Source organism: Giraffa tippelskirchi, chromosome 6 (genome assembly GCF_054371585.1).
Source record: "Giraffa tippelskirchi isolate mGirTip1 chromosome 6, T2T-mGirTip1v1.2.pri, whole genome shotgun sequence".
Taxonomy (NCBI): Eukaryota; Metazoa; Chordata; class Mammalia; order Artiodactyla; family Giraffidae; genus Giraffa; species Giraffa tippelskirchi.
The window spans coordinates 93,084,665-93,102,654 of NC_137280.1; the positions used below are offsets into that span (position 1 = coordinate 93,084,665).

The 17,990-nt window shown below is 48.2% G+C and overlaps 2 protein-coding genes across 4 annotated transcripts in view; one reads left to right on the forward strand and one right to left on the reverse strand.

Annotated features, from left to right (window-relative positions):
* The window catches only part of ELAVL1 (ELAV like RNA binding protein 1), a 35,378-nt gene extending 25,920 nt beyond the window's left edge, over positions 1 to 9,458 (reverse strand). For all 3 annotated transcript variants that reach the window (XM_081499226.1, XM_081499227.1, XM_081499225.1), the window contains exon 1: positions 9,315 to 9,458. The gene's annotated coding sequence lies outside the window, so the exon portion shown is untranslated. The remainder of the gene's footprint in view (positions 1 to 9,314) is intronic.
* LOC145510861 (uncharacterized) lies at positions 5,797 to 11,399 on the forward strand. Its single transcript, XM_081503036.1, has 4 exons — positions 5,797 to 5,841; positions 8,929 to 9,798; positions 10,586 to 10,713; positions 11,234 to 11,399. Exons 1-3 carry the CDS (start codon positions 5,797 to 5,799, stop codon positions 10,592 to 10,594), a joined length of 924 nt encoding a protein of 307 aa, XP_081359162.1. The 3' UTR covers positions 10,595 to 10,713; positions 11,234 to 11,399.
* Positions 11,400 to 17,990: the final 6,591 nt, after the last annotated feature.

Below are 17,990 nucleotides of genomic sequence, written 5' to 3' on the forward strand. Positions count from 1 at the left end.
TAAGAAAACAAACAACTCAATTTTTAAAATGGCAAACAGTGTGAACAGATACCAAGCCAAAGAAGATATATGGATGGCAAATAAACACATGAAAAGATGCTCAACATTATCGGTTATCAGGAAAACACAAATTAAAACCACATCAAGGGAATTCCCTGGCAGTCCAGTGGTTAGGACTGCACACTTTCATTGCCAAGGGCCTAGGTTCAATCTTGGTCAGGGAACTAAGATCCTGCACGACCAAAAGGCAGACAAACCACATCAAAACACTGTTACCCATCTAGGCATATAGGAGGTCTAAAAAAAAATAAAAGCAAGAAAGCAAACAATGATAACAACAGACCATACTGAGCTCTGGTGAGGCGGTGGAGAAACTAGAACTCTCATGTATTGCCGGTGGCAATATAAAAATGTTAAAGCCGCTGTGGACAACAGCTTGGCAGCTTCTTACAATTAAACATAAACTTACCATATGACCCAGCAACCCTATTCCTAGTACTCACACATGGGAAATAAAAACTTTTGTTTATATGAAAACCTATGCAGTAATGTTAATAGCAGCTTTATTCATTTTTTTTAAACATTCAGTTTTTATTTTTTATGTGTTTATTTTTTTCATAATCTTTTCCATTTTGGTTTATTGTGGAATATGGAATATAGTTCCCTATGCTATATAGTAGGGCCTTGTTGTTTATCCATCCTATGCATATATAACAGTTGCATCTACTATCCCTCCCCTCCCTCTTGGCAACCACAGGTATGTTCTCTGCGTCTGAGTCAGTTTCTGTTTTGTACACAGGTTAACTTGTGCCATACTTTAGATTCCACATATAAGTGACATCTCATATGGTATTTGTCTTTTTCTTTTTGACTTACTTCACTTAATGTGATAATCTCTAGGTCCATCCATGTCGCCACAGATAGCATTATTTCATTCTTTTTTTATGGCTGAGTAGTATGCCACTGTATATGCGTACCACATCTTCTCTATCCATTCCTCTGTTGGAGGGTATTCAGGCTGCCTCCATGTCTTGCTGTTGTGGACAGTGCTGCTATGAACACAGGGGAGCAGGTATCTTTTTAAGTTCGAGTTTTGTTGGGATATGTGCCCAGGAGGGGAATTGCTGGATCATATGGTAGCTCTATTTTTAGTTTTTCTGAGGAACTTCCATATTGTTCTCCATAGTGACTGCACCCATTTACATTCCCACCAGCAGTGTAAGAAGGTTCCTTTTTCTCCACACTCTCTCTCCAGCATTTATTATTCGTAGACTTTTTGATGATGGCCATTCTGACTGGTGTGAGGTGATACCTCGCTGTGGTTTTGTTTTGCATTTCTCTAACAGCAATGTTGAGCATCTTTTCATGTACTTATTGGCCAGCTGCCTTCTTTGGAGAAAAGTCTATTTAGGTCTTCTGTCCATTTTTTGATTGGGTTGTTTTTGTTGAGTTGTATGAGCTGTTTGTATATTTTGGAAAGTAAGCCCTTGTCAGTTGCACCATTTGCAAATATTTTCTCCCAGGCTGTAGGTTGTCTTTTCATTTTGTTTATGGTTTCCTTTGCTATGCAAAAGTTTGTAAGTTTGATTAGACTTCACTTGCTTATTTTTGCTTTTATTTCTATTGCCTGGGAGACTGACCTAAGAAAAAAACGGTATAATTTATGTCAAAGAATGCTATATATTTTCTTCTACGAGTTTTTATGGTGTCATGTCTTATATTAAGCCTTTGACCCTGTATGAGTTTATTTCTGTGTAGGGTGTGTAATAACGTCATTGATTTACATGCAGAGCAGCCTTCTTCATAATTGCCAAAAACTGGAACAATCCAAATGTCCCCTGAACCTCCAGTGGATAAACTATAGTACGATAGAATAGTATTCAGCAATTAAAAAGGTACTACTATTCACACAATTCATAAGAGTCTCACATACATTTTGCTAAGTGACTGAAAGCAGACTCAAAGGCTACTGCATGGTTCCATTCTGGAAAAGGCAAAAGCTTTTCCAGAGGTTACAGATAAATCAGTGGTTGCCAGGCGCAAGGAGTGGGGGAAGGGTTGACCTCACAAGGAGAACATGAGGAAATATTTATGTTTCCCAGGTGATAAAATTTTTCAATATCATGATCATGGTGGTGGTCACATTCATTTGTCAAAACTCAACTATACACCAAAAACCGAATTAAAAAATAAATTTTAGGGACTTTCCTGGTGGTCCAGTGCTTAAGATTCTGCCCGTCCACTGTTGGGGGCAGGGTTTTAAGCCCTGGTCAGGGAACTCCCCATATGCCATGCCAGGGTGCGGCCAAAAAAATTTTTTTTTTAAAGATTGAAAGCATGAAGCTTCTGCATGACAGCCCCATCCTTTGCATGCTGGCTCCTCCTGCCATGCCCGGTTGAGGCTGAGCAGCCCCCTGTGGGCCCCATTCTTGGTCAAGTGGCACCCCTGAAGAACCCGAACCCCAAGAGCAGTTTTTTGGTGCTTCAGTGCCACCCTGCAGTTCAAGTACCCTCCCCTGACCTGTCCAAATCTGCATATCTGTCCCCGGAAGCACCAACCACAACCTGGTCTTGGTGTTTGCCTGACAATCGACGACTCCAGCCATCTCTCACTTGCCAGACCCTGCCTCCTGTTACTCAGTGTCCCTCCAAGTGGCAGTCCTGTGGACATCTCCAAGTCACCCCCTCAGCCCCACCAAGCCAGCTCCCCCTCTTCCCGCCCCCGCCGGTTCTCCCTGACAGTGGAGTCACCACCTGCTGAGGCTCAGAGGTTACATGACTTTGCCCAGGGGCAGTCGTCACCCTGTTAATCAGTGGCAGGGCCAACCCTCAAGTTGTCGCTGCAGAGCAGTCTTCCAAGGATAAAATGCCAGGCCTGCTGCAATGGCCCCTGCTCGTCCCCCCTTCTCCCTGCACTTGACCGTCCCCAGCACGCCGCAGACCTTCATCTTTCTGTGCTTTTGTTTCAGCTGCTCCCTTGGCAGGGACAGCCCTCCCTCTCCATCACCTCTTCATTTATCTTTAAAGAATCTCCCAGGATGCTCAGTTGCTCTAGTTCTCAGTGCCTGCACACCACTAGTGTGAACCTTCATTGTTGCACAAATCACTCTGACTCATAATTATTTGCTTTTCACCCACATCAGTGAAAGCTTTGAGGGTCAAGGCTACATCACTGTTGCCAAGGGTCCCCGGGGGTATCTGGCAAACATATCAGGCACACACAGAAGAGGGGTACAGGCACACTGGGAATCATATGTATTTACTGCATTATTTTATGTTAAAGAAGGGTGGCTGGAAATTGTACCAACAACCGATTTAACACATTTAGTATCCTACTTTTTTAGGGTCATCCCAGCCCAGCCCAACCCATGGAACCAAAGTCAACTGCAGGGAGCAAAACGAGAAGCTTAGTTTAGCAAAGTGATCCCTGCTGATTTGGAAATGTTTCTGGTAACGGATCTGTGATGGAGAAGTCCCATTGGGACCATCTCTGAGGGTTTTCAGTCCCACTGAGCTATTTTCAAAAGTTCTGGTCGTGTGACTTCAGAGATGTTGCTCACATCAGTAGTATACCTACTATGTATATAAGGGAGAGATACTCTATACATGTGCGTGTATGTGTGTGTGTGTATATAAATATAAATGATATAAAAGCATACGTAGGTGGTACATATGCAAAGCAGCAAGATCGGTTTCTATCAGACACCTATGAGAATCTGTCTTGGTTAATAGTCATAGAACAGGCTTTCTACTTGGGCCAGAACAAAACTAGAACAAGTCAAATATATCCTAGGGCTCAACCCTGACACCTCACACATCACACAACAGGGCCTGGACTCAATTATTTCTGCTGTCCTTTCCAGATGCAAAGTCCTGAGTTCTTCAAGGTGAAAGTCTGAGGAGTGTAAGGTCACCCAGGAAACGCTGTGGTGCCAGAAAAAAAAAAACTGACGGCACTACCTGACCCAATTATAACCACTGTGCAAGGTGAGGGCTCACCCAGATCAACTTGGTTTCCTTCCTTGTCCCTTCCCACAGCCCACGGTGAGCAAAGCTGTCCAACGGGGGCAGCTAAGTCACAGCAAGTCCATGCCTGCCAGTCTGAGAAGCCCAGGGGAGAGGCAGAGTGGGTGCAGCTGGGTGTCCAGCCCAGCCAGAGCACTCCATAGACCCCAAGGGGACTGGATCACACTCACAGCCCTGCTAGGAGTTCCAGTTGGTCAAGGCTCTTCCAGGGCTCTCACATGGAACTGCAGAGTAACCTGGTCCAGGAGGAAAAACCCACGGGCTTTAACAGACCTGAGCTCCAACACTAACCGTACTGCTCATCAGCTGAACTACGTCAGGGACGTCACTTTCCTTCCTGGAGCTTCCATTTCCCTGTCTGCAAACTGAGGAGTCACTCCCTGCTTCAGCTCTCACCACAGTTCCTGACACGTGGCGAGCGCCCACTAAGAAACACAGTGACCCTTTCCACTTGAGGCCCTGGAAATGGTCCACACCTTTGAGGCCATTTCTAATGGGCTTGGGTTCCACGGAAGCCACGGTGTGTTCCAGCAGCCAGGGATCACAAGCACCCATAGGACACAGAAGAGATTGGTGGTAGTCCCTGGTCAGTCACGCATCAATTACACACATATCCTGAGACGAACTGGCGGGTCTCCTCGTCTGTTTACCAGCGACGTGAACCTCATTCAAGTCTCATCCCCTCCCTCTGGCTACCAACAAAGTCAAGGGCACGTGTCTCCTCCCTGCCCTCCCATCTCCAGGTGCGAGCCTCCTCATCTCTCCTTCTGTTCTCACCCCCCTCTTCAAACCTTCTCCTCCCCCTGAATCACTTCATTTGGCGGCACCCATATACACTTGTCCCCCAGGCCACCTCTCCCATCCCCCAAACCTAAGTGAGCACCAGTTTCTGCTGGTTTTGCATCTGAGATGCCTCACTCTCCCCCCATCTCTCTGTCATTGTCCCTGTTCAGGTCCCTGTTACCTTCTGGGCAGACTGACTCCTATCCAGTCTCCCTGCCACATGATTATTTCACACCAAGCATCATTTGGTCTTCTCCCCCCAGTTCACTCCCGTTCCTCTGTCTTCCGATTTCTGTTTGAGGTGACATCGGTCTTGCCATTGGGTTGCTCTGCGCTGTTTCCTCACCTGTAAATCTTTCCTCTGGCACGAATGTCTCCCTGACAGGTGGCTGGATCCAGTCACCTCTGAGCTCCCTTCTAACCCTTCCTTCCCCCAGCACACATGAAGTACAATCACATGCCAGCCCGAGCAAGGCAGTGGGTGTAGAAGGCAAAACAGCAGTCCCAGTCCTGACCCTCATCTCCATCCTACCAAAGCCTCTTGACTGGTCTGTCTGTCCTTACTCTCAGGGCTTCCCTGGTGGCCCAGTGCCTGACTCTGTGCTTCCAATGCAGAAGGCGCAGGTTCAATCCCTGTCAGGGAACTAAATCCCAAATGTCACAACAAAGAGTTCACAGGCCACAGCTAAAGATCCTACATGACGCAAGTAAGACCTGGCACAGCCAAATAAACAAATAAATATCTGGGGGGAAAAAAAGGAATAAAAGAAAAGCACTTTTCCAAACTCACTTTTTGACTGTGTTGAGAAACCCTGTACCACCTGATCCTGGCATACTTCTCTAGATTCATCTCCAAGTCCACCTTCTTGACCCTCTGCCTGCCCAAACCGGTCCCCTCAGGGTTCTGGACTTCTCTGCATTCACCTTTTCTCTTACTCAGGTTGCTGGCAGCACCTGGAAATAGCTGCCCACGCCTCTCTGATGACAATGACCAGTTTGGATACCGCCTCTTTCATCAAGAACAAACCCCAAGTAATGAACAATCATTTCTTTCAAAGCTCTCCAGGCTGTCGCTATCCATGGCTTCCTCCTTTCATTACTTTAATCTCACACATCTATGTCTTTTCTCCCCAGTTCAGGTTGTAAATGCCTCAAGGAGGCAATTTCTTCCACTCCTCCCTGTTTCCCACAACAATGAGCCAACAGTAAGGTTTCAAGTGTTCAGTCTATAAAACTGTGCTCACTGACTTGGCCAGTGCCCACGAGGCTCTGGGTCAAGTGAGGATGGACAATGAGCGTATGAGCAAGTCCTATTGACACATCCAGACAGGACGCTACCTTCTGCCACCTCCCCACTTCCGGTCTGTATATCCACATAAGGTACACATATCCTACTCAAGTGATGTGCTGTTTTGTCTATGTCTACATGCTAAACTTCACCTTCTCTTGTCTTCTCTTTTTCTCTGAGTGACCGTTATCCACCTCCTGGGCACTCAGGCAGGGTGCAGAATCATTGCCCAATGTTTTCTCGCATCCTACAGCTAAACACCCACTGAGCCCTGTGTCCTGTACCACCTAACTGGGTCTCAAACCCATCCCCTATTTCCAGACCACCACAGCCCTGGGTCATATCTGTGACGTTTCTGATTCACAGGGAAGTCATCACCTCCGAAGTGGTTTGCTGGCTTTCAGCAATATTCTCCAGCTCTTTGTTCTGTGTGCAGACCTGACCCCTTCGCTTTGTGGAATGAAACTGTCAGACAGTTCCCCTTGGCCTGGCCTGCAGGACAACACCCTTCCCCTCTGCACACCAGCTATCAGAGTCCTCCTACCACCACTTACTTCACCTTTCTTGCCTCTGAACTACCAGACCCCGTGTGGGTCTCTGAACAAACCAAGACATCCCCACCTCCATGCCTTGGCTGGTGTGGTTCTTGCATCCTACCAAGCCCTTCCCCACAGTCTAGGCCTGGATAACCCCTCCCCTCCTGTTTCACCTTCTCCAGGAAGATGATTACCTTTGCCCACCAGAGCTAGGTTAACAGTTTCCTTTTCTGTGTTTCCACATCAGCAGGCACATAACCGTAATTACTACGTTCAATGGAGTGGGCTGAAACAATCTGTGCATTCGCTGCAATCACCAGTGCCTCCCCAAAGCCTAGAACAGGGCCTGGGACTCAGAAACCGAGCACAGATAGTCAGCTAAAGGAGGGAAGCAAAACTAACTTCCCTCCCACAGGCTGGCTTCCTCTGCTCTTCCCGACTCAGTCTCAGGTCGGCCTTGCCGCTTGGCTACTGCCACCTAGGGGCGAAAGGAGGCAACTACACTTCTTTCACCATTCAGCACTGAATCTGATTCCATTGAATGAGATGGGGACAGGAGTGAGGGAACAGTTGACTGGTGAGGGTGCAAGAGCGGCAGTCTGGGGAGGCTTCATATGGTGAGTAAGCTTCGACCTGGGCCACACAGCATGAAGAGATCTCCAGGTGGAGGAGAATGGCATTCCAGAAAGTGGGGGCAACAGGCAGTGAGGGTCAGAGTTTGGGGCTTATGTGTAGGCGAAATCAGAAAGGAAGGGGGGCGGTTAGAATGTGCAAAGGATCCCCGACTTTAGCTTTTAAGCCACCTAAAAAGGTTTAAAAATTAATTTATTTTCCACCCAAAGATTCTTAAGTGGGAATAACATAATCAGATCTTTCTGGAGTGTGGAAAGTGATAGAGATGGGAAAAAGGAGTGCGACAAAAGCAGGGCCTTAGGAAGATGGTACTTTCATAAACCTCTCATTTTCCACTTGCTGCCCCATGACTTCACACTCAACACAGCCAATCCAAAACTCCACCTCTTCAACATAAACATGATTTAGTTCCACCTTTTGAGATGTTCATTTATCTTGCTTTCTTCATGGGCCTTTAAGTCAAACAATTTTATAATAGATCCTAGCACAAAGCTCCGCACACAGAAGATGCTCAGTGATACATGAATGAAACATCTCTCCAAGGTCCCCTAGATGCTGGGATTATAAGAGTGGTAAAAACTTGGCCGTTAAAAGTAAGAAATCTGAGTCAGAGGGCCTGAGTTCAAATCCTGCCATTAGCCACTTTCCTGTGTGAGACCGGTCTCACTAAGCAACCTACTGAAGCCTGGGTTTCTTTGTTCCTAAAACGGAAATTACAACAGACAGCACCCGCCTCAAGGGCTGGAGATCAATGTCCATCCATGGATAGCACACAGTAAATCCTCACTAAATACGGTCGACTATTTATAACGTTATATATTCAGTGTCTCCTCAGGTACAGGTCATGCAGAATGCTAGGGCTTCCCATATCCTTAAATCTGCACAGCAATAGTCTCATCCATCCCATTCTATACATAAGCAAACTAAGGCTCCCACAGTAGAGTTTGTCCAACGTCTTGGTAACTCTGGATTTCAAGGCATCAGAGATGGGGCTAGGGGTACTTCTAGTGGAAAATCATTCATTTAGTCCAGGGGTGGTTCTCACACGTGTGACTATGTGTGTGACACTTCCGGGAATCTCTGAAAATATTTTTGATCTTCACAACTGGGGGAAGAAGATGCTACTGGCATCTAAGTGGGTAGATGCCAGGGACAGCCCCTCCCCCACCCAAACCCAGAATGATCAGACCCAAAATGTCAGTGGTGCCAAGGTTGAGAAACGCTTTTCGAGAGAATCCGCCTCCCCAACGTCCCACTTTTGGAGCGTTAGCTATTCAGATCGTCCATGAATACTCTGTGAGGGGGGGCTCTGTTCCTGCAGGGGCGGCACCTGCAGAAGTTCTTCTCCACCTGCCCTGCACACAGTGGGTATAAGAACCCATTTTTAATATGCCTAGCAGGAGAGGACGCCGGAAAAGGAAGAGCATCCATCTCCCATTGTTCAACTGCGTGCAGTTTGTGTTTTCAACACACACACATTTTACAAATCCAGACGTCCCACACCCCAGAAACTGTTTTGTTAGAGACGGTATTCAAAAAATATTTTTCTTTCTTCCCTTAGGGCTCTCATACATACCGAAGGGTTTGTACACTTCTAAGAGGACCTCAGATCCACCGCGGTCCTCTGACAACCGCTACAAAAGATTGTGTAGGATTTCCCAGGGGAGCGATCCCAGGGGCCGTGACCTCCGAGAGCTGAGGGCGCTCACTCCACTCCTTCGCCTCTGGCTCCGCTCTCCCGCCCCCGGATACCCGGCTTGCAAGGCTACCCGGGCCCGGCCGCGGAGCCCGGCCGCCAGGCGCGTGCCCACGCCGCGACCCCCTACCTCGGCCCTCGCGGCGGCCGAGGAATCCGGCCCGGGGCCTGTCGCCGGCGCCCACACCGGCCGGCCCCCGCCCGCTCGCCGAGGCCCGCGCGCGTCCCCTCCCGGCCCGGCGCGGCCTGGGCCTCGGCCGGTGCAGGCCCGCGAGCGCCCGCGGCCAGGCCAGGCGAGCTCAGGCCTGCCGCGGCCTACCCCGTCGGGCGCCGTCGAAGGCCCCCGCCTCACCTGGGCGCGGGCGGGTGGGCCCGGGGCTGCTCCGGGGCAGGCGGGCGGCGGCGGCGCGGCGCTAACGGCTCCGCTCGGCCTCGGTAGCGGTGGCGGTAGCGGCGGCGACGGCGACGGCGGCGGCGGCTCCTCCTCAGCGCGCACGACCCGCTCCGGCCCGCGGCCCGGACACGCCCCCCTGGCGCGCGAGCCCATTGGCCGGTGTTCTCCACGGCGCGCTTCTCATTGGCCCGCGTTGCTGTCGCGGCGCCCCGGGGCGCGCGGAGGGGGCGGGACTTCCGGCTGGCGCCGCCTGCGAAGAACTCGGCGGCAGGCAGGGACGCGGGTGGCCAGCGATGGCCGCGGAGGGGTCCAGCTGTGGCCTGGCCCACGGAGGCCGACGGGAGGCGGCGGCCGAAGAGCCCCTCCCCTTGTCCTGGGCATGGTGTGTGTCTCGCGCCTGTTTATCTCGCCGCCGCCTCGGCCGGCGTCACCAATCTGCAAGGTAGGAACGGTCAGCGCGCCTGGGCTGCGGTGACAGAACCGGGGTTCGGATCCCGGCCCCGACGTTTCCGCACTACGTGCCGTTGGGTTGGAGTTACGTCACCTTGCCCGGACTCAGTTTCCTTATCTGGTGTAGTGAGGAGGCGGACCTGGGGACGTGGTCAGTGTTCCATCTGTGTTGATCATTAGAGCTAACGGGTGCCCAGAGGCTCAGCCTAACGTCCATTCATTAAAATTTAATTGACCGCCTACTATGTGCCGATCACTGTATTGGCAGCGAACAGGCGAAAATACCTGCCTCTATTTGGCTGACATTCTAGACTGACGCTGTCCATGAGAAATGTAGTTAGTCGCTCAGTCCTGTCTGACTCTGCGACCTCATGGACTGTAGCCCTCCAGTCTCCTCTGCCCATGGGGATTCTCCAAGCAAGAATACTGGAGTGGGTTACCATTTATTTCTTCAGGGGATCGAACCCGGGTCTCCTGCACTCCACGCAGATTCTGTACCGTCTGAGCCACCAGGGAAGCCCATGAGAAATGTAAGGCAATCACAAATGTTAGCCACATGCATAATTTAAAATTTCTAGTAGCCATGTTAAAAAAAAAGAAAGAAAGAAACAGGTGATGTTAATTTTAATAACGTGTCTTATTTAACCCAATTTACGTCCAAAATGCTGTTTCAGCCTGTAGCCAATGTAAAAATGTATGAGATATTGTTACGTTCTTTTTTTTTTTCTTTTCTTTTCTCTACATGCCTTTGAAATCTTGTATGTCTTTTACACTCACAGCACACCTGAAGTTGGACTGGCTGTGTTTCAAGGGCTCAAGAGCCGTGGTTACCAACGGCTACAGCATCGAACCATGCAGTGCTAGATGCGGAGTCAGAAAAGAAATTAAGTGGATTCCATGGCAAGTGGTAAGACCGAAAAGTAAATTGAGCATGGGGTATGTGGGATGGGGGTGGGGGTTGCAGTTTGAAAGAGGGCTGTTGGGAGGGTTGAGAAGGTAAGATTTGCAGAAGGACCCCCCCCAAAAAAAAGAAGGACCCGAAGGAGTCAAAAACACTGAACAAACAATCATGCCATTTATTATTTTGTGCAGTGTTGTCCAATAGAACACTGTGCTCATGGGCATTTTTTTTAAATCAACACTGCCAAATTTAATAGCCATGAGCTCTGTGTGGCTTTTGGGCATTTGACATGTAGCTGGTAGCACTAAAGAACTGAGCGTTTAATGAACTTAATTTTTGTTGCTGTTGTTCAGTTCCTAAGTAGTGTCCGACTCTTGGTGACTCCCATGACTGCAGCACACCAGTCTCCCCTGTCCATCACTATCTCCTGGAGTTTGCTCAAACTCATGTCCATTGAGTCAGTGATGCTATCTAACCATCTCATTCTCTGCCACCCCCTTCTCCTTTTGCCTTTAATCTTTCCTAGTATCAGAGTCTTTTCCAGTGAAATCAGCTCTTCACATCAGGTGGCCAAAGTATTGGAGCTTCATGGATCATAGCTTTGTTCTGGTCAAGGGGCTTGCGTTAACTCAATAAAGCTTTGAGCTGTGCTGTACGGGGCCACCCAAGACGGATGGGGGTCATAGTGGAAAGTTCTGACAAAACGTGGTTCATTGGAGGAGGGAATGGCAAACCACTCCAGTATTCTTGCCACAAGAACTCCATTAATTTAATTTTTACTTAATTTAAATTTTGTCATGTAGAGCTCATGGCTTCCATGGTGGATGGCATAGATTGCGTAGAATGGTGACAAGTGCGGTGCTCTGAATTGATCTATACCTCATACAAAATGCTTTACGTTGGTTCTATGGAGTGCTCACAATAGCAGCATAAGAAGAGAGCTACAGTCATTGTCACCATGATGAATAATGAAGTATTGTGTTCATTCATCTATGCTTTATCATTGCTATCATTTGTATAGTTTACTTTTTAGAAGAATTTTAGATTTACAGAAATATTGCACAGAAAACAGAGTTACCATTTTACCCACACCCAGTTTCCTGTATTGGTAACATCCTTCATTAGTAGGATACATTTGTTACACTTAATGAACCATGACTGATACATTCTTGTCAACCCTAGTTTTGATTTCCTTTGTTTTTACCTAATGTCCTTTTTGTCTTCCAGAATCTCATCTAGGATACCACATTACACTTAGTTGTCTTCTCTCTCTAAAAAGAGATAGATAATTGACATATAACATTGCATTAGTTTTAGGGTATACAACATAATGATTTGATGCATGTGTATATTACATAAGGATCACCACATGTTAAAGATTAACATCCATCACCACACTTAGATTTCTTTTTTTCTCTTGTGATGAGAACTTTTAAGATCCAGTCTCTTAGTTGTCCTGTCTCTTTAGTCTCCTTTTAGCTTTGGCAGGTTCTCTGACTTTCCTTGATTTTGATAATCTTAATTGTCCTGAGGGACCTGGTCAAATATTTGGTAGGATGCTCCTCTATTGGCATTTGTCTAGTATATTTCTTGTAATCCTGGGATAATGGGTTTGAGGGAGGAAGACCAAAGAGGTAAAGGGCCATTTTCATCATACCATGTCAAGGATACATACAATTGGGGACTTCCCTGGTGGTCCAGTGGTTAAGACACTGTGCCCCCAATTCAGGGGGCATGGGTTTGATCTCTGGTCAGGGAACTAAGATCCCACAGGCGGAGCAGTGAGGCCAAAATAAAAGAAAGTAAGAGAATTCTTTTTTTAAAAAAGGATATGTATTATCAACTTTATTTATGCATATTGATACTGGCCTTCATCACCTGGCTGACTTAGTATTTGTCAGGTTTCTCCACTGTAAAGTCACTTTGCCCCTTTTCCTTTGGAAGGAAGTCACTATATGCAGCCCACATAGAGAGTGGACATGTGTGTTCCCCTCCTTAAGGGTGGATATCTACATAAATTACATGGAATCCTTCTGCATGAAAGGCTTACCTCTTCTCCCCCTGTTTATTAGTTTATCCAGTCATTTAATTAGATCAGTATAGCTTCCTGAGTATTTATTTATACTCTGGATTATAACCCAATACTACTTTATTTTGTTGCTCAAATTGCTCCAGCATTGGCCACTGGGAGCCCTTTCAGTTGGCTCCTTTGTTTTGTTTTTAATTTGTTTATTTTTGGCTATGTTGGGTCTTCATTGCAGGCTTTTCTCTAGTTGCAGTGCACAGACTTCTCATTGCAGTGACTTCTCTTGTCCTGGAGCACAGGCTCTAGCGTGTGCAGGTTTCAGTACTTAGGGCTTGATAGTTGTGGCTCTAGAGGCTTAGCTGCTCCTTGGCATATGGGATCTTCCCAAACCAGGGATCCAACCCATGTCTGCTGCATTGGCAGCCAGATTCTTTACCACTGGACCACCAGGGAAGCCCTCCTTTGGTTTTTGACACACTCCTATCAATGTGTTTTGTTCGGTGTTGTTTTTTTTTTTTTTGGCTTGTTCGTTTTTTTTCTGGGGGACTTCCTTACTTTCTAGCACTGCAAGACACTGCAGGTTCTTCTCATGTGTTATTTCCTGATCCCAGTCTTAGAAGCAGCCGTTTCTCCGAGTCTGGTTCCTCTGATTGGAGAATGGTATTAGAAACCAAGATCTGAACACTAGGAGTGCTTGTTGCTACTGCGGTGCTGTTTCTTTTAGGTCATCAATGCTTTGCAGTCACCTGTAATTCAGCCGGTCTAGGCACTCAGCCCTGGGGATGCATGCAACAACGACCCAATGTACATCCACCCTCACGTGGCTCAGAGTCAACCTGCGAGGACAGGCTTAGGAGGGGAGCTCTGACACTCAATCGCCGTGCAACCTCGGGCAAGTTGTTTAATTTCTCTGAACTTCAGCCTCCCCTTCCGTGAAGTGGGGGTGCTTACAATCCTTTATGAGGGCACCATGAGAGTGAAATGAAATCATCCACTTTCAGAATCTCTGAAGTAGAACCTGGTATCAAGCGCTTATTAATTGTAAGAAGAAATGACACAAATAATTTCAACCTGCAGAGGTCCAGAGTGCCAGCAAAGCGTGTAACAGGCAGACCTGATTTTATCCAGGGGCAGCCAGGGGAGGCTTGCACAGTCAGTAGGTTGAGTCACCAGGCAAAGGGGAGCAGGACGGTTCAGGCAGCAGGAACAGCCAGCACAAAGGCCCTGAGGCCCACAGGAGCGTGGCACACTTAGGAAAGGCCAGTGGTTCATGGGATTGAAAGGGGCATGATACACAGGGCTTGACTGGCCATGGCAAGTTGAGACCCTGTCCTAAGAGCAAAGGAGGTGACTTGTCCAGGTGCACATGTCTAGTAAGGACAGGGATTTGAGTCCAGCCTGCCTGATCTCAGAGATCATTATTCCCCTGATCTGATCCTGAGATAGGAATTCTTTGTTTTGTTTTTTAGTAAGAAGCATAGTTTTGGTTCTTATTGGTCAGGGTTAGAGTACACTCCAGCCACTAAAATTCCTGATTGTTCTTATTATGCCTCGAAGCACATGCTCTCAGGGTCCATGTGATCAGGATGACTCTGTTTGGGTTCCTGCTCGCAAGGACCTTGCTGCTGCAAGAAAGAAGAGGACATGTAGACACCAAGCCTAGCCAGTGTGACAAGGGCCAGGCCCAGAGCACCACCTTTCATGAGGGCAGCACTAGGCCGGAGGGCAGCAGGAGCCAGGGGCTGCCAGCCAGAGGAGGGGGAGATGGGGCTTCCACACATGGACCAGCCAGAGCACAGGTGCAGCTTTGCCCGTGAGCAGAGTTCAGGGAGCAGTATGTGTCTCAAGGAAAGAAGATGATGAGACGGGACTGGCGGGGTATCTGTCTCTGGCTGTCAAGGGCCCTGGAGAGTCAGGCAGAGAAGTTGGGATTTCATCCTGCAGACGAGGAGCCAGCTGACTGCAGCCTGATTCCACCCACACCTTTTTTTTTTATACAGCCTGTGAGCTACAAATGATGTTTACATTTTTATTTTATTTATCTTATTTAATTTTTTGGCTGTACCACAGGGCATGTGGGATCTTAGTTCCCCAACCAGGGAACCCATGTCCCCTGCATTGGAAGCATGGGAAGTCTTACATTTCTAAATAAATGGTTGGGAAAAAAACAAAAGAATAGCATTTTGTGACATAGGAAAGTGCAGCTTCAGCGTCCATCACGTCTGCTGGCCCCATGCCCACGCCTGTCATCTGTGTGTGGCCCATGGCCACTTTTTCAGGTTGCAGGAGCAGACACAGACTTGCTCAGACTGGGGTGGGAGGGGGCTGCACTTATGCCATCACTGGTCTGAAATTCTTAATCTTGTGAATGAAGGAGCCCCATATCTTGCATTGGGCTCTGAAAATTGTGCAGTCAGTCTTGGCAACAGAGACTAGATGGCCCACAAAGCCTACAAGATTTACTGCAGGGCCCTTTTCAGAAAAAGTAGGCTGGTCTTGCTGTGGTGGGCAGAATAACAGCGGTCTCTGAGACCCTGTGAAGATGTCCCCTTACCTAGCAGAAGGGACTCTGCAGATGGGATTGAGTTGAGGATCTGGAGATAGGCAGGCAGTCGTAGATTATCTGTGTGAGACCAACATCATCACGGAGGTTCTTATCAGAGGGAGGCAGGAGGGGCAGAGAAGGAGATGTGACAGTACAAACAGATGGCAGTGATGCCATTGATGTCTTTGAGGTTGGAGGAGGTGGCCATGAGCCACGGAATGTGGACGGCCTCTAGTGGCCAGGAAACAGATTCTCTCCTCCAACTTCCAGGACTGCAGCCCTGCCAGCATCTTGATCTTAGCCCGATAAGAATGACTTCGGACTTGTGACTGCCAGGACTGTCGAATAATAAATGTACCTCGCTTTAAGCCACCAAGGTTGTGGTAACTTAATACAGCAGTCACAGGGCTCCGATACTCCTGCTGTAGGCAATGGGCAGCTGAAAGAATCTTTCAGCCAGAGAGAATTTTTTATTATATTTTTTAATATATGTAGTTTTTGATGTGGACCAGTTTTTTTAAAGTCTTTATTAAATTTGTTACAGTATTGCTTCTATTTCATGATTTGGTTTTCTGGCCACAAAGCACGTGGGATCTTAGCTCTCAGAGCAGGGATCAAACCTGTGCCTCCTGCAGAGGAAGTGTGGGGTTTTAACCCCTGGACCACCAGAGAAGTCCCCAGCCAAAGAGTATTTTAAATGAGACACTTAATGTGATTCTTTGCTGATTTGTTAGAAGGAAGGGCCCCAGAGGCAAGTGCACACTTCAAAAGAGGGGGTGGGGGCTGTGAAGACGAGGAGAGCTGACGGAGCAGGTGTAGGGCAGGAGATGGAGAGGAGGATTGCAAGTGTCTTAGAAGTGGGATCACCAGGACTTGGAGACAGTCAGGTGTGGGCAAGGCGGTAGCCTAGTTATTAGGCACAGCAATGGGGAGGCCATGACACCTGGATCACTTTCAGGGCTCACAGTGTGGGTGGGGGCTATTTTGGGGACATAGAAGTGAGTTTAGGGACTTCCCTGGTGGTCCAGTGGTTGAGTCTCAGTGCTTCCAGTGCAGTGGGCACAGGTTTGATCCCTGGTCATGGAACTAAGATCCCACTTGCCTCATAGCTCAGACAAAAAAGAAAAGAAATAGGTTTTATTGTCGGGGGAGCCATTCACCGATCAGCCCCCAAACAGAGCTGAGGCATCGAAGCGGATCACCCATCCTGAGAATAGAAGCTGGGCAGCCCGGCCACACCCAAAGAACCTTCCAGCACTGGAGCTCTTTGGGGGCCAAACTTCAGTCTGATTCCATTACTAGTGCTGAGTCTGTGAGTGATGGAAAAAACCAGGAAGCTGTATTGACTTCTCTGTGAACGGTTGAGTTTGTTTTCAGTGGGCAACCCCTTTGGAGTCCATGGCCCTGATTACCCCAGAGTTGGAGGAATGGGTAGCCAGGGGTTCCTTCCGGGCGTGGGTCCTCTGTGCTTCCCGCTTGTACATATTTCTGACCCAGAGAACCTGACCTAGAGCGGGCACAGAGCTTACATCCAGGAACTGCCATGTGATAACCTCCCGAGCCTCTGTTTGTTTATTTGTAAAAGATGAGGGGCACTGCCACCTCGAGGACACACATTGAGCAGGGTAGCTGAGGCCCAGGACAACCACCCTGGCACAGGCCCACAAAGGAGATTCTATGCTCAATGCCTGGGAGAACAGGAAGGGAGAGGTCCCCTGGTCATCTGAAAGGCAAGCTCCCCACACACCACGGTGCAAGATCACATGGGTCAGTGACCTGAGTGAGCTTGGCGAGTGCTGGTTCCCAGAATTACCTTTCTACCTTTCTAGATCTGACCCATGCCCCTTCTACTGGGCATTCTTCCAGCAAGAGCAGCAGTGGCATTTTATCTCCCATCGTATCAAAGGTTAGAACAGGCCCTGCAACTCCCGATTCCGAGGGTCACTATTGACAGTGATCACTTTCACTTCTCCTGTCACTTCACCCACCTCATTCCTGCCAGTGACCGGGAAGTAGCTACTGTGTCACTTTTTTTCATTTTTAAGATTTCAATTTTCCTTTAAATCCAGCTGTTATTTTTCATGCCATACGGGTTCTCCTTGACCTGTCTCTACATGTTTTACTTGTATCTGTTGGGCTTTTTGCAGTACTTCTTTAAAAAAAAAAAATTAAACAGAAATTCAGTAGTTTCCAGTATCCACAAAGTTGCACAAACCTCACCACCACCTTATTCCAGCACATTTTCATCACTCCAGAAAGGAACCCCAGGACTTCCCTGGTGGTCCAGTGGCTAAGACTCCAAGCTCCTAATGCAGCGGGCCCAGGGTTTGATCCCTTGTCAGGGAACTAGATTTCCACACGCTGCAACTAAAGATCCTACATGCCACAACTAAGATCTGGTACAGCCAAATAAATTTTTTTAAAGGAACCCCATGCCCTTTGGGCTTCCCTGGTGGCTCAGACAGTAAAGTATGACTGTAGTGCAGGAGATCTGAGTTTGATATCTGGGTCAGGAAGATCCCTTGGAGTAGGAAATGGAAGCCCACTCCAGTATTCTTGCCTGGAGAATCCCGTGGACAGAGTCTGGCGGGCTACAATCCATGGGGTTGTAAAGAGTTGGACACAGGGAGGTGGGAGGGGGGTTCAGGATGGGGAACACATGTAAACCCATGGCTAATTCATGTCAATGTATGGCAAAAACCACTACAATAT

What these genes read in the sequence shown, in the direction of transcription:
- LOC145510861 (XM_081503036.1), top strand. Translation starts at nt 5,797, where the DNA reads ATGACCAGTTTGGATACCGCCTCTTTCATCAAGAACAAACCCCAA. An exon ending in TCATCAAGAACAAACCCCAA is followed by an intron (nt 5,842 to 8,928) that starts GTAATGAACAAT and finishes AGGATTTCCCAG; the next exon opens with GGGAGCGATCCCAGGGGCCG.